Consider the following 22,572-nt stretch of genomic DNA (forward strand, 5'->3'; position numbering starts at 1 on the left):
CGCCTCACACTGCTGTCCATGGGAGGCCTTTGGGCTTGGATGCTGGTCGTTGCTGAGGGAAGGCTGAGGCTGTCAGGAATCCAGCCACATGCTGCCCCCACGCATGGGTCCCCAGGCATTCTTGCGGCCTCCTGGCCGCAGATCTCATTTCGCAGCACCTCCATACCCACCCCTCACTGGATCCAGAGCACTCAGCCCAGCCGAGCCTCATGAAGACAAGGGGCCCAAGCCCACTGCACAGGCACCAGGGTCCCAGGATGCCAACAGAGAGCCAGGAAAAGAGCACACCCTTAAGAGCAGGAGCCACAGCTGGAACACCTGAGGCCACGAGGCTCCACGGAGAGGTGACAGGTCCCATGGCACACAGTATACAAAACTTTATTTCCAGAAGGGACTGTGGGACAGACAGCCTGCCTTCCAGGCCAAGCCTCATGCACTAGATAGACTCAGTGCTGGCCACGACCTCCTCCAGCTGCTGCAAGAGCTCCTCCGGCCGCGGGGAGAACATGCCAGTGTCCACTTTCTGGAAGTCGGGGTGGGCCACCACAGATGCCAGCACCTCCGTGATCCGGCTGACATCAAACGCAGCCTGATGGGGGCCCAGCCCAGAACCTGCACTGCCCTCCATGGCACCAGAGTCCGTCCCTTCCGCCAGGAGGAGGAGCCTCCGTTCAGCAATGACCTTGAGAAAGTGGTAAAATTCTTCAAAGTTGATTCCAGTGCAGGACCTCATGATGACCTGGCCAGAGAAGATCAGCTATGAGTCGCAGCTTGCCCACAGCTCTAGACAAGGGTCTGTGGATGATGGGCAGAGCCCAGAGCTTCCTGGGAGCCAGTTGGAGATGGGTCTGAGTCTTACAGCCTGGAAGCCCCAGCGTCCCGCCTCAGGATCAGATTGATCTTCACAGGCAGGAGAGCAGCTGCCATGTCCCCAAGACCACAGCTCTGGCCTCATAGACCAAAACCTGCTCTGAGAATGCAGGCTGCCCCATGCCCTCCACCACTGCAGACCTATTCACAGTGAGCTCCACTGGTCAGCCCCCGAGGCAGTCCCAGCCCTGGTCCTGCCAGGGTCCTGCAGAGCCCCCCCCCCACTCCTTCCCTCCCACCCTGGCTAGCCTACCTGGCAATGATGGTGCCAGTCTGGCATAGTTTCCTTCCACTGGCTGACCTCCTGCTGCACGGCCCGGAGCTCTTGCTGCAAGAAGTGCCACATATTGGCCAGATTACAGCCATTGACCCAGTTATGGTTGATGGAGATGGTGTCCTCCTGTATGGGGTGGAGCGAGATGTCCCCATGAGCCCACTGCAGACGGTCCCCAGCCCCTGTCCTGAGGTCCCCGCAGTCCCCTCAGCAGGGAAGGGCTGCGGAGATAGGAGCTGTCTTCTGAGTACACAGCTAACCAGGAGCAGGGCTCCCCTGGGAGCCAGGGAAACTCCGGTGTATAGGGACCCACTGTGGCCCAGGGAACAAGGACGGGGGTGGTGTCCTTTTCTGGAATCTGTGCAGACCCTCCCAGGAGGCAGTCAGCCCACTGTGGGATCAGGAGGGGTACCCTGGCCCTCTCTCTGTGGAAGGCATCTAAAAGCGTGTCAAGGGAGAGTAGTGCTGCCAGGCAGGCTGAGGGACAGATGGATGGAGAGATGGGTCCTCCAGGGCCCCAGGGTGGCCCCCGACCTGTTTGGGCCACGTCGCAGGTGTACGTGGTGTGGTGTGTACACACTGTGGGGTGTGCCCATCTTACCAGGTTGTGGACTTGGTGGTGCCAGCCACTGGGCACAAAGACCATCTCGCCTGCCTCCTGTGTGAGCTCCAGGGCCGGGCTGCAGTGCCCGTGCCTGGGGTACAGGTGGCTGTCGAGGAGTGCAGGCGAGGTCACATCATAGGGCAGGCCTCCGTGGCGATCCCGCAGGGCTTCTTCCTGCCCCGGAGGGAAGAAGAGCCACTTTTTCCTCCCACAGATGTTGGCAGACCAGCTGAAGGAGCGGAAGATGTCGGCATGGAACGGTGACCTGTGGAACCTCCTGTTGGCATCTGGTGAACCACAGCTGCTCTGGCTCTTCAGGAAGACAGGCCCCCGAGCTCACACCTCCCCCCTCTGAGAGCCCCAGGGCAAAGTGCGCAGGGAGACTGGGGAACCCGGGCAGCCTCCCCATGGCCCAGGCATCTCTGAGGCCCTGATGGAGCAGACAGGGTGGGGGGGGGAGTGTGTGGGGGGAGAGTGTGTGGGGGGCAAGGGCGAGGCGCAGAAAGGGGATCAGGAGAGGACACACGTACCAGGAGCCAGCAGGCCCCATGTAGACAAAGCGGTAGTCATCCACATCCAGGGCGTCCCAGTATTCATTGAGCCAGTCAGACGAGAAGTACACAGGCAGGGTGAACACGTCCTCCACTGAGGAGTCCCTGCAGGGAATACCATGAGCCTCTGGCGGGAAGGGCCCCCTCCTGGCACCTGTGCCACAAGCCCATTAGACAGCCAGAGGTCTGGACAGGCACAAATGACCCTGAGCCGCCTTCTGCAACCAGTGTCCACACTAAGGCTGATCACCTGCGCTCGTCCAGCCACCACGTGACAACAGCCCCAAGTGACCGCACCTGAGCGCCGTCCGGGGAACGAAGCCCCATCATGAGCAGGTGAAACAGCATTGGGGGCCATGATGCTGCTTAGGTGACCCACACAGGCAGCCCCGCAATTGTTCCAGCCCCCTCCTGGACCAGGTCCAGGACCTCTGGGCTCTAAGTACCTCATCTGCATCCTGCTGCTCTCCAGGACCCCTGGGCCTCACCCATGCTCTCGCCCCGCCTGTGACCTTAAGTCCGCAGAGTGAATGCACGACCAGTGGCCCATGTCTGCTGAGGTCCCTCTCCCCTACCCCACAGCCGTCCACTCCTCCTGATCCCAAAGCCTGCCCCACCACCAAAACAACGGTCCCTCCAAGGGGAGTCACCAACCCAGCCCCAGGCAGAGTGCACCTCTCCCAGCAACACATGGAGCAAGCTTCCAGAGTAGCTCACACATCACTTACGGTCGGAGGCCACGATCAGGGAGAGCCCAAAGAGCACCCAACCTCTTGTTCCCTCTGCCGCCATGCCTTTGTGACCGTCAGACTCCCATGGAGCCCTGAAATCCTTGCTCAGGTATCACATGCCCTTGGGCCACCTCTGTTTTCCTGACGTCCCTATACTGCTTATTCCAGAGTTTCCAGAGAAAATACATAATATTCAGTCCAAACTGACCTCCCTGCAACAGGCAAGTCTCCAGAACAAGTATGTCCCATGTAATACCCAGAACTCACTCACTGCCTAACTGAAGCCCACAGCCACCATGCAGGAGCACTGGGTCCAGGAGTCCTAGGTGCCCCTGGGTCAGAAGTCCCTGGGGGCCTCGACCAGGGCCTAGGTGTCCCTGATCCACCCCCTGGCCAGCTCTCCCTGCCAGACAAGATGCAGCAAGGCAGGGAGCATCTAGGGCACGACGGGTTGAGATGCACCTTTGCACGGGTCTTGGGAACCACAAAGGAGCCTTGGTTTTCACGTTAGGAAAACCAGAATTCAATCGCTGACTCGCTTATACAGAACTGACTGAGCCGGTACTGTATCTGTGACAGCTGCTGGGGTGAGGAAGATGATCTCTGCTTGTGCCAGCACACCGCTGGGTGGGGAATGGGCACAAAACCCAAGCAGCCCCTCTGAGCATGGATGTGGATGGGGTGGGGCACCCACCAGTGTGAGCTATGTCCCAGAGCACCGGTGGTAGCTCCCCATAGGGAAGAAGGCTGTGGCCGGACCCCAGGTCTCTGCTAGTGAGTGAGGAAGACGCTGTGCAGGCCAGGCCCAGCCTTGCTGAACGGAGACAGGGGAGCAAGACGGTGCCAGACGGGAGGGAGTGGGGGGAGCCAGCGTAAGCCAGACCCGGCAGCACAGCTGCCCATAAGGGCTGAGCCCAGGGCAGCCCCCAGAAGGGTAAGGCTTGCACGGGAGGTTCCAACCACCAGGACACAAGGGAGGCACTGGCCTCAGCCCACCTGGGCTCCCCACCAACCCCCGACGAGAGTGGCCAGCCCCATGAGGGGCGGAGCCCGAGGTGCACGCAGGGGAAGGACCAGCCACCCTGAGTGGGGGTGGGGCACGCCCCCCCCCCGCGCCCCTCACCTGCACAGGTGCCAGTCCTTGAGGTACAGGCAGCCCCGCGGGGACGAGTAGCCGCTCTCGATGTGCTCAGTCCAGTAGCGCAGGTAGTCGCGCAGCAGCATATGCTCCTTGGGGTGCGCGTTGTACTCCTGCCGCCCGCAGTCGGCCACCGGCACCACGGCGTCCCCTGCGACACCGACAGGTGGTGACGCCCGAGCCCCGCGCCGCCCCGCGCCGCCCCGCGCCGCCCCGCGCCGCCCCGCGCCGCCCCGCGCCGCCCCGCGCCGCCCCGCGCCGCCCCGCGCCGCCCCGCGCCGCCCCGCGCCGCCCCGCGCCGCCCCGCGCCGCCCCGCGCCCCCGGCCCGCGCCTGCACCGTAGGTCCGTAGCAGGTGCTGGAAGTCCGGCCGCCCGCCCGGCGTCACCCAGCGCCGCCTGCAGCCCCAGCCCTCGGTGAAGGCGCACGAGAAGACGCACGGCACGTTGGGCAGGAGGTAGCGCTTGAAGAAGTCGGCGTACGAGAAGGAGGCGGGGCTCGCGATGAAGTCCACGCGGCCCGGGGACGCGCCTGCCCCGCCAGCCGGCTGCCCCCGCAGGCGTCGGAAGTGGCTCTCTGCGAACGCTAGCGTCTCGCGGTCCATCCCCGGCCAGGCCCGGCCCGGCCCCGCCTCAGGCCCCTCGCAGCCCGGCCCTTTAAACCAGGAGGCGACGCGGAAGTACTTGCTACAACTACTTCCGGAGCAGACGCCTCCGTGCCAGCCGGTGCGAAAACCGCGCGGCACAGGCTCTTGGAGACTGAGGTCGGCCCGGCGCGGGCGAGCGGAATCAAGAGAATGCTGCCACAGTTCCTGCCCGAGGACGAACCTCGGTGCGCCGGACCCTGGGCGCACGCGCAGAGCAGCCTACGTTTTGCGCAGGCGCGGCAGCGGCCCACAGCACCTCTGGAGCTAGGGCTCCGTCCGGCGTCCCACAGCTCCAGAGCCGAGTCTCGCTGTCTGCGCACCTTCGCGGTGACACAGGTTAAGCTGCGCCCCCAGTCCGCGGTCGGGCCTGGGCCGCAGTCCTTCCGGTCCTCTCCGGCTTAGTCCCGCCAGCTGCTGCTGCCGCGATAAGAACTCCCGTTCTGACCGAGGGGCGCCGGGGCCAAAGGTGGGGGCTGGGGGGCGGTGGGGGCCGGAGCGGAGCGGCGGGAGCCCGGAGGGGGACAGTGGGGATGGGGGCCCGGAGGGGGGCGATAGGGGCCCTGAGGGGATGCTGGGGGCTGAGAGGGGAGACGGTAGGGGGACGGTGGGGGCCCGGAGGGGGGCGGGGTCCCGAAAGGGGTGCTGGGGGCCCGGAGGAGGCCCTGAGGAGGATGCTGGGGGCCCGGAGGGAGGCAGTGGGGATCCTGAGGAGATGCCGGGGGCCGAGAGGGGAGACGGTGGGGGCCCAGAGAGGGTGCTGGGGGCCGAGAGGGAGACGGTGGGGGCCCGGAGGGGGCGTGGGGCCCTGAGGAGATGCTGGGGGCCTGAGGGATATTGGGGTCCAAGGGGTGGTGGAGTCTTGCAGTGGGTGGTAAGGGAATGCCTGTGTGGGGAATGCAAAGTGACGATTTGAGGCTGCACATCAGGACGGAAGTGCGTAGGGAGGGGTGACAGGTCGGGGTCTGAGCGTGCTAGAGGAAACGTGTGAGCGCCAGCCTGCCCCCAGTCTGGACAGGAAGAGCGCAGGCTCCTTGCTCCGGGAGCTTGCAGATGGCACAAACGCGGAGCGGGCTCGGGAGGGTACAGGGCTGCGCAGAGCCTCCCCGGTCTCCCAACTGGTCAGGCGCGGGAAGGAACCACCAGGGCCGCTCATCCCGGTGACTGAGGGACAGATGCACCTGGGCAGTCTTGCATGCGGTGAGAGGGGCCTGACTCAGCCCTGCAGCTGCGCATTTACAGCTCTGACTTGGTGACCATGCTTCCAGAAGTCTGGGTGCCGTCGTACGTCATTCCTGAACAGAGGGGACACGCTCAGTGACAGGGTGGGGTGGGTGGGGTGAGTGCCGCCCCTCTGTCGAATGAAGAAGAAGCCACCCTGTTTACCTTTGCAGGGGAGAGGAGGCAGCTCTCCTCAGGTGGGACTCTGAGCTTTGGTGGGGGCCGGAGGGGGACCCTGGCCACGTTTCCTGAAGCTTACCCCAAAGGATAGCAGGGTGGACCGCAGATCAGGAAAGGCAGAGGAGAGGGGGCTGGGAATTGGGATGAGTTTGGGAGCGTCTGCGTCCTGGGCGGAGCTGAGCACACCAGCGAGGCGGGCAGATGGGGCAGCACGGAGTGTGTGATCCCGTGTGTGCTGAGCTGCCTGCCCAGTGGCCTCGCTGTGCCTGGTGTGGTGCATGTGTGGGGTTCGTCATGGGGCCGGTGTGCATGGAGTCAGGGAGAACATGCGAGGGGGTCATTGTGGGGAGGAGCCCCCTGGTCCCGTGCACGCTGGACTCCTCAACACATTCTGAAATGCAGCTGTTTTTACAGGCACCCCTTCATTGCTTCCTGTGTGAAGTCTCTCTCCTCCTTCCCCCCCCCATACACACATAAACACACACACGTGGTCTCTCAAGTATGTGTGTAAGCGTCTACTGTTTCTAGGCTTTTTTAAAGAAAGTGACCATGCACTGTCCACATCTTGCTGCAAGTCGACTGACTGCTCCGTGATTTTTGGATTGCAGTTGTGAATGCGGATCATGGGGGGCAGTCAGGAAAAGTGTGGGAAGCAGTGTTTGCTGTTGTCCGAAGATTGACAAAGCGTGAGGAAAGTGTGTGTCTCGGGAGAAATACGAAATTGAGATAGGTGTTGACTGGAAAGAATCCCGGGATTCTGACTCCTTGAAGCTCAGGTCTTGAAACCAAGTTTCCTACAAAGGGGGAGGCTTTGGGCCAGAGGTCCGCGTGCTCCCCAGGATTGTTGGCACAGCCCAGCCAGGAGCCAGGCTGGGACATGGGACCTTGTGTTCTGTGCTGTGCTTCCTCTCGTCCACACGGTGGCCCTCTGGTGCTGGAGCTTGGGCTGCAGCGCCAGCTGTGTCCCCAAAGGCCCCCGGCACCTTCTGGGAACCCTGAGAGACGTCCTTTCTTGAGCCCCACTCGGACCTACTGAGTCAGAGCATGGGGGCGGGCAGGACGCTGCTCTGAGCCCTGACGGGGCCCAGCCGTGCAATGTGCCCACAGCGGGAGGGGAGAGAACGCAGCAGAAGTAGAGACAGGTCCTCGTTCTCCTTTCTGAGGGTGAGAAGGACGGTGCACGCCATGGGAGAAGGCCATGCTGTGGCCCTGAGACCCCCCAGCAGCTCATGTGAACCTCCCAGGTCGAGAGTGGGAGCAGGAGGTAGAGGTAATGGAAAAGGTGGCCGCAGACGCCGGGAGACACTGCTCCCACTGTTCTGCCTCCAGACCGCCTTGTGTTCAGGAGGCCTTGGAACGGGCGTGAGACGTCACTGGTTCTGTCCCTCTGGAAACTGACTAAATATAGGTTGTTTACTTGGTGCCGAGGCCCACTCCAGGCCACAGGCCAGGCACCGGCACTGAGCGACGTCCACATCCAACAGTGCATCGTACGGAGGACCGTGCCCCATTCACATGCCTGCTCACGCCTCGCCATGAGTGTCCTTGGAGTGCTGTCCTGGGGTCTTCCCATCCTCATTCAGCTCCATCCCAGGTTCAGCTCAGGGTAACGTAGGCTCCAGGTTGAAGAGGCGAGGACGAGACAAGGCCTCCAGGAACATAGCATAGATCAGACACCCAGGTCAGCAGGAGGGAGGAGGAAGACCAGTTGAGGTGGATACAGTCGCTGTTTCCATGTGTTTACCTGCTGCCCACGATGGGCTGGCCTTGTGCCCATGGCACCCTCCTCCTCATGTTAGCCTTGTCTGGCGTGTAGACAGAGCCTGTCAGCATGTAGGCTCCTGGGAGCTCTGGCAGGTGCCATGTGGTTAGCGTAGGGTCTGTTACCAGGGAAGGGGAGCCCTTGGAGGTAGCCGTGGGCAGGAGGGGAGGGGGCCGCTGGAGGCCTCAGGGCTGGGAGTGAGAGACCAGGGAGGAAGCATGCTGTGTTGGACAGAGGTGGGCAGTACATTTGGCCACCTGGAGGCCTGGGTGGAGCAACCCATACAGGGGGAGGTACCTGGTGGTGGGACCCTCTCTGGGAGGAACGGTGATTGGAGAGGGCTGTGGGGAGATGGGGAGGGGCCCCTGATCTGCCCTAAGGCGGAGAGCTTAGGGAGTGTGTGCTAACTGGGGAGAGGGTCTAGGACAGGGAGGACAAGCGTCGTGGCCCCTGTCTGGTGAGTGAGGACAGACACAGTCCTGTGTCTGCCGTCTTCGGCTGCTCCCACTGTACGATGCCAGAGCTGTGCTCTTGCCACAGGGACCATAGGTTCACAAAGCCTAAGGCACTCACTCTCTGGCATTCAGAGAAGTGGGATGGCCAGGGGTGGGAAGGAAGGATGGAGAGGTGGGTGTTGTTGGGATGGGATGGGATCGAGGGCATAAGAGCAGGGGCGCTGCTTCCCCCCATCAGCACTGGGGAACAGGGCACCTGCAGAACACCCAGGGTAGGTGTGGCAGGTGAGCTTGCAGCTGAGGGAGAGCGAGTGCATAGGATTGTTGTTCTTGCCCCGGCCATCCCTTTCATCTTGTTTACTCGTCTGTAAGCCTGTGGTAGAAAGCACGCTGGCCATGGCTTCTCCCTGTGCTTCTTCTGGAATCGCCAGGCCTGACTGCTGTCCCCACAGCACTCATGCACAGTTCACAGTCTGTCTGAAGAGTGGCTCGGGCAGAGCAGGGGACATGCAGCTCTCACATGCGGTCCACAGTCTGTCTGAAGAGTGGCTTAGGTGGAGCAGGGGACACACAGCCCTCACATGTGGTGCACAGTCTGTCTGAAGAGTGGCTCGGGCGGAGTAGGGGACACACAGCCCTCACACACGGTGCACAGTCTGTCTGAAGAGTGGCTCGGGCAGAGCAGGGGACACACAGTCCTCACATTCAGTACACAGTCTGAAGAGTGGCTTGGACGGAGCAGGGGACATAGTGACAGGTCCTCTGTTCCTCCTGCTCATGGTTCATTCCTGTCTCTTTGTCCTTGGTCTTTGAATTCTGGCGGATTTCAGAGTTGGTGCTGTTCCTCAGTCTTCAGTCACTTTAGGGGAGGATAAACAGGTCCAGAGGGGGAAGGAATGTGATGCAGACCCTGCAGTGCCCTACCCCATCACTGGAGTTGGAGCTCAGGAGTCCCCAGGACACAGGCTTTTGTTGGGAGGAACTCAGTGTCCACACCGCAGCAAGCTCGCCAACACGGACAGTGCTAAACAACATAGGCCTTCCCTCTTTGTGGGTGGGAGATGGTGTGTGGCTCGGGTGGCTGAGTGGCAGGAGGGTCCCTTCGGCCAGGAGGACCAGGGCCAGACCGGCTCCAGGTGCTGACCGGCACAGCCAGCATGGTCTGGGGTGGGGCCCCAGCACCTGGACTCTGACCTTGGTCTTAGACTGGGAAACACCAAAACTTTAGTTGGTATCCCCTGGTGCTAAGAATAGAGGTCTTTCCACCCCGATGAGTCCGTGTGACAGCAGCAGCCTCATGGCACCAGGGTGCTGGTGGGGACCTCGCGGGTCTGGGCTGATAGGCCCCCAGGCGGGCCGCACCCTGTAGTCTGTGTTTGTTCCAGAGTCAGGTGGATGTCCCTCTTGCTGGGGACAGATGTCTGAGCAGGACACATTTGCTCTCTGGTTCCCTCTGTCCAGCGAGAGACGAGATCCCAGAGGAGAGGCAGCCACACCGTGTTTCTGCACCATAGGCTCGGAAGACTCGTGTGTGAGCTCTCTGGAAGGTGACTTGGTATTGGGCCTTTACTGGCCACTCCCAGAGCCCTCCTGAGGTCCCATGGGAGCTTGCTGTCTGCTGGATGCATCGCTTACTCCCCCGGCACTTGGTTCTGTGTAATTAGGAAGCTCCCTGCGACGCAAGATCTTTTCTCATCTTGCCCATCTTTTGTTGCCTGATGGGGCATCACGGAGCAGTCTGGGCCCTAGTACAGTGTCACTCCATTAAGGAGCCAGTCAGGTTTCTGTGGACCCTGAGCTGCAGCAGCCAGGGACCATGTCAGTGTCGGCTCCATAGGGCCTACTGCTCCACAGGGACTGTGGGGCCTAGAGCCCATGGCCAAGATTCAGAGACTCCCTGAGGCCCTGGCCACACTGTGAAGGCCACGCTTCTTGGTATCGTAAGAGGTGACAACAGTGATTTGTTCTCCCATGTTTACAAGTGAGGCCATTCCATGACCGTGTGTGCTCGTGGCAGCAGGAGGCAGGGGGGTGGAAGACAGGCCCCAGACAACTGGACCTCAGGCCACGAGGGAGGTGCACGAGGCACTCCCAAGCCTAGATGTGGCCAAGTCCTCATCACGTACTTGTGGTGTGACCTTGCAGAGGTTGTCCTTCTTCCCGGCTTTGTGGGTGCTCTCTGGTCAGTGAGAGGGCGCACACGGTGCTCTGGAAGGGTTGTCTCACATCCATCATGCCTGACTGCAGACTCTGTCAGCAAACGCAAACTGTAGATGTGAACAGTGCACCTTTGCTGCTTATGGTTGGGTAAAAGTGCAGACAGATGTATACCTGGAGCTCGATGATGACACAGAACATGATGAAATTTGTGGGCAATGCAGGAAGAGAAAGGTCTGCCCGTAGGATGGTTTCCTTATGATGAAGACTTCAAGAGGAGATCGTAGTGTGGGAACGTGTGAGGAGTATGTGTTGGTGGGGTTGTCACAGCAGAAGTGGTGTTCTTATGAAGGGTCTGGCAGTCACATCAAGCCATGGACCCATCCTGCCTGTACCGGGGTGGTGTGGGTCCCCAGTGTCCCCAGCACCCTGAGCTGTCCTATTGTCTGCAGTCTAGGTGTGCTGACACATGCTCCCCTCACCCCTCCACTAACCTGTCCCTCTCCTCCAGAGGCGGAGTGGCCGTGGCCGTGAGACAGACCAGCCTGGGAGCCAGATGAGCAGAGAGATCTGCGTGCACTCCTGGCCTTGCTCCTACTACTTAGAACCGGAGAAGCGATGGGTTTCTGGAAAGCTTTCGTTAACAACGCACTCCCTGAGATTTGCAGCTGATAAAACTGGGGAGGCCCTAGTCAGCTTCCCCCTGTCCAGTGTGATTGAGATCAAGAAGGAGGCTTCTCACTTTGTCTTTAGTTCCATCACTGTTCTGGAGAAGGACCACGTCAAGCACTGGTTCAGCTCCTTGCAGCCCAGCCGGAATGTGGTCTTCAGCATCATCGAGCATTTCTGGAGAGAGGTGTTGCTGTCTCCGGCGGAAGTGCCACTGCCTGCAACTAAGGGGAAGCAGCTGACAGGTCTGATGGCCTGTTCCCAGAAGCGCCTGGAAGAGACAGCCCGTGTCCTCCACCATCAGGGTGAGCAGCTAGACAGCATCACCAGGGGCCTGGAGAAGATGGACTCTGACCTGGATGTGGCTGACAGGTACTGGGGTGCTTCGGACATAGGGGTTACGTCCCTGCCGTGCACGGTTATAGTGGGCGGGCAATGGCCTGGTGCAAAGCTCCAGTTTCATATGAACAAGGGGTATGGCTCATTTCATCCCATGGGGAAAACTGGCCAAGAGGCCAGGTCACACACACAAGGTGTGCTGTTCTGCACAGCCCTGTAGCCACAGGGTTTGAGCTGAAGCTCTGGCTCCAGGAGCTGCCACTTTTGCTGCCACAACAGCCACTCCCAAACCAGGGACCCCCCCCTTCAAACATCAGGGACCCCAAAGGGCTGTTGTTTATGTGAGTATGTATGCCAGTCCTGCTATGTTTTTGTAAAAACTGAGACATTGAAAAATCATGAGCTGTTCATTTGAAAAGCGTGATAACAAACCCACGACCTCATAACATAAGTACCTTTGTACTCTGCTCTAGCTTTGCTGGAGCAGACACGTTTAGTGGGAAGAATGGCACCATCAGGATTCCACATCTCCTTCCAGAAGGACTTTGTCAGACACAGGCAGGCGTCCCGCATGCTTCAGCAGCCTGCCTCCCGTGTGCTCCTGTGTCCCGGGGCTGCAGGTGCTCCCTGCACATACAGGACAGCGAGGGCAAAAAGCTGAGTGGCACCTGGTGCCACTGTGAAGAAACAGACCCCAGAGGGTCCTGGATAGCCCAGCTGCGTTCTGTGTGAGAGGCACTTAGTGCTTATGAAGGCTGCCTGAGAGGTCCAACCAGGTGGCCACCTCTCGCTATGGGCCCTGAGCATAGGCACCAAGCCTCACATCAGAGCTGCGCAGCCCCATGTGACCCCACTTTTCGGGATATTCTGTCCTGAATGCCTGCTTGGTAAAGGGCTAGCACTGCAGGGGACAGGGCCCCCGATCTTACCCTTAGGAGGGGTGCCTGTGGCGGCCAAGGTGGGAGGTCCTCAGATTTCTGTGAGTTTCCATCCTGGGAACATAGCTGGGCAGTTTCTACCCTTTTGTGCCATCTTGGGGCCAGGGACATCATGGGACTGAGTGGTGGGCAGGAGTGATGTAGGTCACTTCCAGGCCTAGTCTCTGAACGCTTCCCACCCCACCTGCCATCCATCTTCCCTCACCTGTGGCCTCATGCGGAGAACCTACTCTGGAACCCTGGCCTGAGCTGGACCTTGGTGGCCACATGGCCTTGCAGAGCTGGCCAGATAGTCTTCTGGAGTCAGTCCAGCCCCAGCCCTCCGCTAGAGAGCTACGTGGGCATTAGACAGTGAGAATCTAGGGAAGAAGACCGCACCAGCTGGAGAGTAGTGAATCAGCATTGTCACACACTGCTGTTGGTTAACCCTTTCAGAGAACAATCTGCCAGTTTAGAAATGTTCTTTTAACAAAAGGCAAAGTGAAAAGACGGACCTGAGGAGAGGAGAAGATGCTTGTAACACGCATTCACATTCCCACCCAGGGATGTATACCTAGCGAGGCAGAGAGCTCGCAGGGCAAAATTCAGTAGAGAGATGGCTGGAGGCTGTTGACTGAGAGCCAGCTGCTGTTGCAGAGATCCACCGATCCTGGGGCTGCTTCCCCACACAGAGATGCAGAGGAAGGTCGGCATCTCGGGCAAGTCGCGGGCTGTGCTCTGGCTCACAGCCCACGGCCCCATGTTGGCTCCATGACTGCATCAGAAGCTGCTGGCAGTATTCTACCAAGCCACTGGGAAGAGGCACAGGGAGGGCTAGGGCCCATAGCCTTGTCTTTAAGCGGGTGAGCCCAGCCCACAAAAGAGAGGTACTGGCACCCCAGTAAGTAGAGAAAGGTAGATTAAACCAACACGTGTAGGTGTGGGATAACACCGACGGCTGGACAGGGTGTGGGTCGGGATGAGAAGTCTCGTGTCACCATCACTGACAGGACTTGGCTTGGCCACCCGTAGGACCTAGCAAAGTTGAAGGTGCACAGACCCCATGACCAAGCCCTGTGTATGTGCTGGGGCACACGTGCCGAGGCAGCCGTAGTCATTCGGCCCTCAAGGGGATGCAGTGATGAGTCACAACTCTGCAGTATTTGAATGGAGGTCGGTCAGAGCTGCCAGCTGAGGAAGAGTTCTTGAGACACCTTCAGTGCATGGTGGTCATTTCATCAAAGCTTGGGCACCGGACCTGTGGGCAGAGAGAGCTGCTGCTGCCTGCTGCTCCCTGCTGCCACCTGCTGCCAGGGGTTACGATGAGCAGAGGGTTCCATACTTTGGGGGTGGGGGAAGTAAAGACAAGGGAGGTTCAGAAGGGTCTTTGTCTGCTAAGGAAGACACAGGATACCGGAGCCCTTGCTTTGTCAAGCCAAGATGGTTCTCCTTATAACAAGGGAGCTTCCTGGAGGAGCGGGATAGCCTGCCTGCCTCGGGTTTGCCAGCGGGCTGCAGGTTAGGACAGTTCATCTCACCTGCCTGTCCTTCTGCCTTTGTTTCCCACATCACTGCTGACTCAGACGCAGTGCTCAGATTCCTGTGGAGCTGCACAAACCGACTTGGATCCACTTCAAAGCCGGGTTATAAAACAAAACCAAGCTGCACGTAGACGTGGACAACAGAGCACCACTTTAAGAGTTTTCAAATGGGCAAAGTAGCAGGGTGGCAAAAACGCAGGGAGCACTGACCTGTGGAAGCCCGAGCTGGAGGGGTGTGCACCGGCCATACGTGCCACAGCTCTACGGAGAGCTCCCACAGAGCTGCCCAAGGGCCCTCCTCATAGGGGCCTCCTGGCTTGTGGGGGCGTCCTGGCTCGTGGGGGTCGTTGGCTCAGGTGTTCGGTGAGCATGAGACATGTTCTACCTCTCCCTTTTAAAGTGTGTTCCTTCTGGAACTCTCCTCATCTAGCTATTGGCCATTCTGTTTTGATCTTTGATAGCGTTCACATTCTCTCCTTGTTTATTCTACTACTTTTTGAGTTTTGTCTTCTTTCTACCCTTCCATTTTTGTGATCTTTTTAATTTCTAAGATTTATTTAATCTTCAAGTGTTCCTTTTTGGATAGACTGTTTTGTTTTCTGGGCTGCTGTTTTCTTCATCTCTTGGGATTTTCTGGATAGCCTTTTGCAGGAGGGGGCGGGGGTATGTGTCCCAGCTTGGGTGAGGCATCTGCTCCCATTTCCTGCTTTCAGCTCAGCACACCCTCTTCCATGGTGACCAGACAGAGGTGGAGCCTAGCAGCACCAGTGGGTGACGTTGGTGATCCGAGCACGCTCTTGTTAAGGGAACTTCCGGTCTGTTGGGTTTCAAGGCCCAACTTCACACCTGTTTTCAGAGATCCCTGGTATTCTGTCTCTTTCCACATAGAGGGCTCCGCAGTGGGCATAACTAGATCCTGGGGTGGTGCGGCCAGATGCTGGCCCTTGTCCACTGAAGACAAGCTGGATGATCACCATAATGGACAGCAGAGCCAGAGCCATGATCAGAATGGTCTGACTCCCAGACATCTGTGCCCTTGGAGGAGAAGTAGACGGACAGTCAACCCGGTTCTTTCTCGGGCTAGGCCTAGTGAGCAAGCCTGTAGTTTGAATGGAAAAAGTGGTGCTGGCCCCTGAATCAGCTCCCAGACATGAAGACTGAGTTTGCAGGTCTGAAACCCCTTGAGTGAGGGGGAAGCTGGAAGGACCCCAGTTTGCTGCTAGAGGCTTACACCTTTGTTCTTTCTCCCAGCCTTCTCCCATAGAAATTGTGGCATCAAACCAGGGTGGCTGTGCATTGGGGAGCAGGAAGCCCTCAGACTTTTCGGGACCCTTGGACGCTGATTCCAGCAGACCGGCCAGAGTAGGGGCTTCCGGGGGTTACAGGATCAGTGGAGTTTTGGCTCAGGTCCACCTCACAGGCTCACAGTGGGCCTAGTAGGCCTGGACCTATCCCAGGGCTATTTTCCCAGTTCTGGAACACATCATTGAGCCACTGGCGGAATTCCACACGGTTTCTCTGACATGTGTGGTGAGGGCTTTTCTGCTGGCTGAGGCCAAGCAGGAGCCTCTGGATGGCCTAGAAGAATAAACCCTTCTTGGAGGGATTTTGGAGGTCCATGTCCCCAGCGAGGACTGGAAGGGTGCGTGGACGGGGAACCCTGCATCACTGGCCCTGGGCTCACGCACCCGATGTGCAGAACCAGGAGGGGCTGTCTTTAGCTTACACATGGCACTCTAACTCCAGCCACTGCTCAGGTGCTTACGTGGATGAACACGGCCTCTAGAACCTGCTGTGCGATGGTCCGTCTGGCAAATGCTGTCTTTCTGTGCTGCCAGAGAGGACCAGCAGACCTTTCAGCCACCATCCCCGCTTGGGGATTGCAGCTCTGCAGGCCTGGTTCCTGCTGTGTATCACAGGGCCCCAACTGTCTTTCCCATCCCAGGATAGCATGCTGGCCTACTACCTAGGGGGCCCCACATGGGTCAGGTGAGTAAGAAGCAGGAGCTACTCTGCATGCAGTTAGGGACTTTCCTCCTCGTGGAAATTTCTAGTGGAGTGGGGCTCCCTGAAGTATCTCTTTTATGGTGAAGGAGAAGTTCTTCTTACAATGAGAAAGAAGGCACAGCTGGGGTTCCTGGGTGGCTCAGTCTGCTAAGTACCCAGGTTTTGGTTCAGGTCATCTCATGGTCATGAGGTTGAGCTCCATGTCCTGCTCCACACCGAGATGGGAGTCTGCTCGAGACTCTTGCCCTCCCCTCTGCTACTCCCTGACTCACGTACATGCTTGCACGTACTGTCTCGCTCTGTCAGAAAAATAAAATCAGAAAGGAGACACAGCGCTTAGTGAGCCCCTTGGCATTTTGGAGGCAACACAGTCCTCATTTGGGTGTGATGCTCTGGCCAGCTTACCAAGTGACATAGAAAGTTGCTAGTTTTGAGTGGGGCCCAGAGCAGTAAGGCTCCATGCAGGTCCAGGTGCTACTGGGGCACACGGTCCTGTAGATGCCATGGCATGCCAGGTATCTGTGGGGTGCTCTTGGGAGCCACTGGCACACCTCTGTAGGGAGTCACAGGGCCACGGTCCGTGCCTATAGGGTTTCAGAGCAAGGCACCCCCGCCATCCTCTATGGATAACTTCTTTTTTTTTAAGAAACAGTTCTTGGCCTGCTTCTGGGCCTTTGTAGAAACAGAACGCCTGAGCGTGGACAACCAGATTATCGCGCAATCTGATATAGGTGTTGTCTGACCCACTGAGCTGTGAAGTGTGGCATGCACCACAGAACGATTGGGTGCAGGAGATCAGGCTTGAAGCAGGCCCTGAAAGCACAGGTGAGGTCACAGGGACCACACTCCTGCCACACCCCCTCTCTCTCCCCGCCTGCACCTAGGGCACCAGGGCACACTTCCTACATGGGGAGAGCCCCACGGTCAGTTGCCTGAGGAGGAGAATAGTGGGACCTGGGTTACAGATGGTTTTATGCAATGTGTAGGCATCACCCAGGAACCCTTCAGGCCATGTACCTGGAAAATTCATTGTGCCAGGAAGGCAGTCTTGTGCATAAAGTCTGTTAGCCCACTCTCAGCCTCCTAAGAATGGGCTTTAGGGGGGGAACACACAGCCTGTGCCAGGCCCATTCCCTTGTAGGGATATAGCTTTCCTTGTTACAAGCTCAACCGGGGCTCTTTGTTCTACGGAAACATGCCTGTCAATGGCTTTCAGGCCCCCCCAGCCTCTTGTAGTTGAGACTCTGTTAGGGCGGAGTGGTCCTTGCACTGCAGCATTAGAGGGAAGTATGTAAGCCAGTTGTCCTGCATCAGCTGCCAGGAGCACCTGCTGGCGGTGAGAGACCAGTGTCCACTACTGCAACTCTCTCTTCTGTATGTGAACAAAGCTGAACAAAGCCTGACCATGTTGTGTTCTGTGGTAACTCCAACACCAAGATGACATGGGCAGAAGTGTTTGGAGTTCCTGACAGGTGACCGTCGTGTGGTACTCTGCTAAACAGGTTCCTTGGCAGGACATATGGCCAGAGGCTCGGCTGTATACTGATGGACTGTGGCCAATGGTTTGGCTGGATGCATGGGGAAGGGAAGAAATTCGATTGGTAACTTGATGACAGGGAGGTCTGGGGTAGAAGAATGTGGCTAGATGTCCCACTTCTGTGAGTGGGACAGGAAGCAAAGATGCGTTCCATGAGAACACTCACCAGTGTCTCTTCAGCAGAGGAGGATTGTGATAATTAAGAGGATAGGGTGACCTGTTCTCCGGATCCCAGTCAGCCTGTTTCCCCAGTGTCTCCTGCGGTTGCCCAGTTGGCCCATGAGTAAAGTGGCCGTGGTGACAGAGGCAGAAGCTATGATGGGTCTCAGCAACATGGATGCCAACTCACCGAGGCCAGCTTGGCCATGGCCACTGCCGCATACCCAGTCTGGAGACCAACACTGATTCTGCACTGTGGGCTGTTCAACCAGTTACTTAACCACTTCTTTTTTTTTTTTCTTTTAATTTTTTTTTTTTATTTTCAGCATAACAGTGTTCATTGTTTTCGTACCACACCCAGTGCTTCATGCAATCCCTGCCTTCTATAATACCCACCACCTGGTACCCCAACCTCCCACCCCCCTGCCCCTTTAAAACCCTTCGATTGTTTTTCAGAGTCCATAGTCTCTCATGGTTCACCTCCCCTTCCAATTTACCCCAACTCCCTTCTCCTCTCCATCTCCCCATGTCCTCCATGATATTTGTTATGCTCCACAAATAAGTGAAACCATATGATAATTGACTCTCTCTGCTTGACTTATTTCACTCAGCATAATCTCTTCCAGTCCCGTCCATGTTGCTACAAAAGTTGGGTATTCATCCTTTCTGATGGAGGCATAATACTCCATAGTGTATATATGGACCACATCTTCCTTATCCATTCGTCCGTTGAAGGGCATCTTGGTTCTTTCCACAGTGTGGCGACTGTGGCCATTGCTGCTATAAACACTGGGGTACAGATGGCCCTTCTTTTCACTACATCTGTACCTTTGCGGTAAATACCAAGGAGTGCAATAGCAGGGTCATAGGGAAGTTCTCTTTTTAATTTCTTGAGGAATCTCCACACTGTTCTCCAAAGAGGCTGCCCCAACTTGCATTCCCACCAACAGTGTAAGAGGGTTCCCCTTTCTCCAGATCCCCTCCAACACATGTTGTTTCCTGTCTTGCTAATTTTTGCCATTCTAACTGGTGTAAGCTGTTATCTCAATGTGGTTTTAATTTGAATCTCCGTGATGGCTAGTGATGATGAATATTTTTTTATGTGTCTGATAGCTATTTGTATGTCTTCATTGGAGAAGTATCTGTTCATATCTTCTGCCCATTTTTTGATATGCTTGTCTGTTTTGTGTGTGTTGAGTTTGAGGAGGTCTTTATAGATCTTGGATATCAACCTTTTGTCTGTACTGTCGTTTGTGAAAATCTTCTCCCATTCCGTGGGTTGCCTCTTTGTTTTGTTTACTGTTTCCTTTGCTGTGCAGAAGCTTTTGATATTGATTAAGTCCCAAAAGTTCATCTTCGCTTTTGTTTCCTTTGCTTTTGGAGACATATCTTGAAAGAAGTTGCTATGGCTGATATCAAAGAGCCTACTGCCTATGTTCTCCTCTAGGATTCTGACACTGAGGTCTTTTATCCATTTTGAGTTTATCTTTGTGTACGGTGTAAGAGAATGGTCGAGTTTCATTCTTCTACATATAGCTGCCCAGTTTTCCAAGCACCATTTATTGAAGAGACTGTCTTTTTTCCACTGTATATTTTTTCCTGTTTTGTTGAAGATTAATTAACCATAGAGTTGAGAGTCCATATCTGGGCTCTCTACTCTGTTCCACTGGTCTATGTGTCTGTTTTTATGCCAGTACCATGCTGTCTTGGTGATCACAGCTTTGTAGTAAAGCTTGAAATCAGGTAACGTGATGCCCCCCGTTTTATTTTTGTTTTTCAATATTTCCTTAGCAATTTGGGGTCTCTTCTGATTCCGTACAAATTTTTGGACTGTTTGCTCCAGCTCTTTGAAGAATACCGGTAGAATTTTGATCGGAATAGCTTTAAAAGTATAGATTGCTCTAGGCAGTATAGACATTTTAACAATGTTTATTCTTCCGATCCAAGAGCTTGGATACTTGACCACTTCTTATGGTGAATCTCTTGAATGTGGCAGGCCGCTTGTGCTCTGGTTTCAACACTTTAACTATAGCATGCCATGGTCCTGATCTTTTTATGTTTATCTTTCTGGGGGCAGGAGCTGGGGCCTCTGTTGAGCTTGAATGTGCACATTCATGCCTTTCATCAGATTTCATCAACCATTGTTTCCTCAAAGGAGTGTTGTGTCCTCTCTCTTTCATCCATCTAGGATTTCTACAATGCATTTGTAGATGTTTGCTGGAGTCCCACAGTCCCTTTAAGCTCTCTTCATTTTTCTTCCTTCTTTTTTCTTTCTTTCCTCAGACTGGGCAGTTTCAAAGGTGTTACCTTCAAGTTCACTGATTCTCTGTTCTCCCTGCTCAAATATGCTATTTAATCTCTCTGGTCAGTATTTCATTTCAGTTATTGTTATTTTTCAGCTCTAGAATTTGCTTCCTTTTCATAATTTCTGTCTTTTTACTGATGTTGTTATTTTATTCAGACATTTTTTTCTGATCTTTCAGTTATTTGTTATGTTCCTTTAGCTTGTTGAACACATTTTAAGATTTTGGTGTAACATCTTTAACTAGTTAATTAAAATATTAGAGGTTCCTCAGACACGGGAATGGGCTTTATGAATGGGCCATATGTCCTCTTTCTTTGTATGTTTTGTAATTGTTTTATTGAGAACTACACATTCTATTATGTTGTGGTAAGTCTGTTATGGACTAAGTATTTGTGTCCCTGAAATTAATATGTTGAGGTCACCCCTCGGTGTGATGGTGTTAGGAGGCAGTGCCTTTGGGAAGTGATTAGGGTTAGATAAGGTCACGAGAGTGGAGCCCCCACAGTGGCATAAGAGGAAGGGGCTGGAAGTCTCTCTCTGCTGTGTAAGGACACAAAAAGGCAGCCATCACCAAGCCAAGGGAGAGATCTCTCTCCCAAAACTGAGTCTGTTGGCCCTCCAATCTTGAACTTCGCAGCCTCCATAACTGAGAAATCAGGCTGTTGGTCAGGCCATGATGTGTGCTACTTGTTACAGCAGCCTGAGCTGACTTTTTCCATCTGGAACCCTAATTTTCCTACTCCTTGGGGATCAGTGGTCTTTGCTTATTGAGGGTCGGGGTGGACTTTTGTGTCCTTTCCAAACTGTGCTTGCAAACCATGTCTCTCTTGTGTGTGGTCATTGAAGTTTCTCTTCCTTTGTCTCTCTCCATTCAGCTAGTGGACTGACAAAGATGTTCTTAGACACCTGCCTTCTGTGAGGGGAGAAGGAAATAGGTCTTGCCCCCTTGAATCTATATGGCTGGAAAGCTGCCTCAGTCCGTGGTAGTTGAGACCTCTCTGCTGACCTCCCCACGGTCACAACCCAAAGCAGCCAGAGGGCCCCATTGACATCTAGATAACAAATTTGTTTATATACGCTAAAACTCTGGGGTATACATGTCCTACTTTCTGGTATTCCATATCTCTCTCTAAATGAAACGAACACAAGTTGGTAACCTGGTTTTGATATTAGGAGTTGGCTGGAATCTAGTTGTGATTACTTTGGTTGTATTTGCACTGCTGTGTGTGAGTAAGCAGTGTGGCCTTGGTGTCACATGTTGGAGGGTGGCACTCTTGAGTGACTGTTTGACTTCATGGTTGAGCCCAATGTAGCCCAGCACTTTGAGGATGTTTTCCACTGTCTTCCTCGTGTATGTTAGTGCTAAGTTGGGTAGGATTGTGGCTGCTGGTTTCGCCCATCCTAGATACACAATGTTTTATTCTGAGGTGTCTTTGTAGACTTTGTACAACAGTCTTCTCATTTATATACCATAAAACTTACTTGTTGTATGTGAACGAGTCAGTGATTTTTAGTAAATTTACAGAGTTGTGCAGACTTCACTGTAGTCCAATTTTAGGACCTCTCCGTCACTCCCAAAAGTTGCCTCGAGCCCTTTAGCAGTCACTCTGTCCTCATCCTGCCCAGGGCACCACTGATCTACTCTTTGTGCATAGCCTTGTCTCTTCTAGAGAGTTTGCATAAGGATCATGTCTTTGGTGGGCTCTGTGCCCAGCATGGGGCTTGAACTCACAACCCTGAAGTTAAGAGTCACATGCTCTGTTGACTGAGCCAGCCAGGCATCCTGCTGCTCTGTGTTTCTGGCTAATACTCTGTTGTCTGATGGATCACATTTTATTTATCCGTCGACCAGTTTGGACAGGTGATTTGCTGTCTCGGCTTTGCTGCTGTTAGGAGTAGAGCTGCTGTGGATGTTTGTTTTCATCTCCCTTGGGAGGGAAATTGCTGGGTCTCCTCAGCATTTCAAGAAACTGACCAGTTTTCCTAAGTGGCTGCACTAGTTTACATCCCCACCAGTAATGTGTGAGGGCTCTGGTTTCCCCACAACCTCACAACACTTTTTCTCGTCTGTCTTTTCCGTTGTAACCCTCCTAGTGGGTGTGAGGTAGCATCTCACTGGGGGGTTTGACTTCCATTTTCCTCACGATAACAAGTATCTTTTCATACACTTTTTTCCATGCGTATGATTTGTTTTCAGTCTTTGACCATCTTTTATGTGCTTGTGTTTTTATTATGGAGTTTGTAAGAGTTTTTTGGGTTTTTTTTTTTAATATTTTTATTTATTTATTTATTTGAAAGACAGAGATCACAAGTAGGCAGAGAAGCTAGTCAGAGAGAGGAGGAAGCAGGCTCCCCACTGAGCAGAGAGCCTGATGTGGGGCTCGATCCCAGGACTCTGGGATCATGACCTAGACCGAAGGCAGAGGCTTTAACCCACTGAGCCACCCAGGTGCCCCGTAAGAGTTTTTTATATATTCTGTAAGAAGTCCTTTTATTGGATATATGATTTGAGA

General features: G+C 55.4%; 2 protein-coding genes across 5 annotated transcripts in view; one reads left to right on the forward strand and one right to left on the reverse strand.

Moving 5' to 3' along the window:
* Window positions 1–362: 362 nt before the first annotated feature.
* JMJD4 (jumonji domain containing 4) lies at window positions 363–4,854 on the reverse strand. 2 transcript variants are annotated; one of them, XM_045086942.1, is made up of 6 exons: window positions 4,507–4,854; window positions 4,154–4,319; window positions 2,279–2,404; window positions 1,746–1,977; window positions 1,124–1,270; window positions 363–739 (listed from the first exon to the last, which is right to left on the reverse strand). In XM_045086942.1, the coding sequence occupies exons 1-6, from the start codon at window positions 4,769–4,771 to the stop codon at window positions 437–439; spliced, it is 1,239 nt and encodes a 412-aa protein (XP_044942877.1). In that variant the 5' UTR covers window positions 4,772–4,854; the 3' UTR covers window positions 363–436. The 2 variants fall into 2 exon arrangements, with proteins under 2 accessions (XP_044942877.1, XP_044942876.1); XM_045086941.1 differs by having other exon boundaries at window positions 1,746–2,013; window positions 4,507–4,853.
* A 129-nt stretch (window positions 4,855–4,983) lies between these two features.
* The window catches only part of SNAP47 (synaptosome associated protein 47), a 49,134-nt gene continuing 31,545 nt past the window's right edge, over window positions 4,984–22,572 (forward strand). For all 3 annotated transcript variants that reach the window (XR_006608616.1, XM_045086943.1, XM_045086944.1), the window contains exons 1-2: window positions 4,984–5,279; window positions 11,097–11,626. Coding sequence is in view for 2 of the 3 variants with exons in the window: in XM_045086943.1 (XP_044942878.1) it covers window positions 11,142–11,626 (485 nt within the window). In the remaining variant the exon portion in view is untranslated. The remainder of the gene's footprint in view (window positions 5,280–11,096; window positions 11,627–22,572) is intronic.

This window comes from Mustela putorius, unplaced genomic scaffold (assembly GCF_011764305.1).
Source record: "Mustela putorius furo isolate JIRA1106 unplaced genomic scaffold, ASM1176430v1.1 tig00001009_pilon_pilon_pilon, whole genome shotgun sequence".
Classification (NCBI taxonomy): Eukaryota; Metazoa; Chordata; class Mammalia; order Carnivora; family Mustelidae; genus Mustela; species Mustela putorius.

Coding starts and splice junctions, on each gene's coding strand:
- JMJD4 (XM_045086941.1), bottom strand. CDS start 4,771: ATGGACCGCGAGACGCTAGCGTTCGCAGAGAGCCACTTCCGACGCCTG. Junction 4,320..4,506: donor GCACCTGCTACGGACCTACG/GTGCAGGCGCGG, acceptor TCGGTGTCGCAG/GGGACGCCGTGGTGCCGGTG. Junction 2,405..4,153: donor AAGGACTGGCACCTGTGCAG/GTGAGGGGCGCG, acceptor TATTCCCTGCAG/GGACTCCTCAGTGGAGGACG.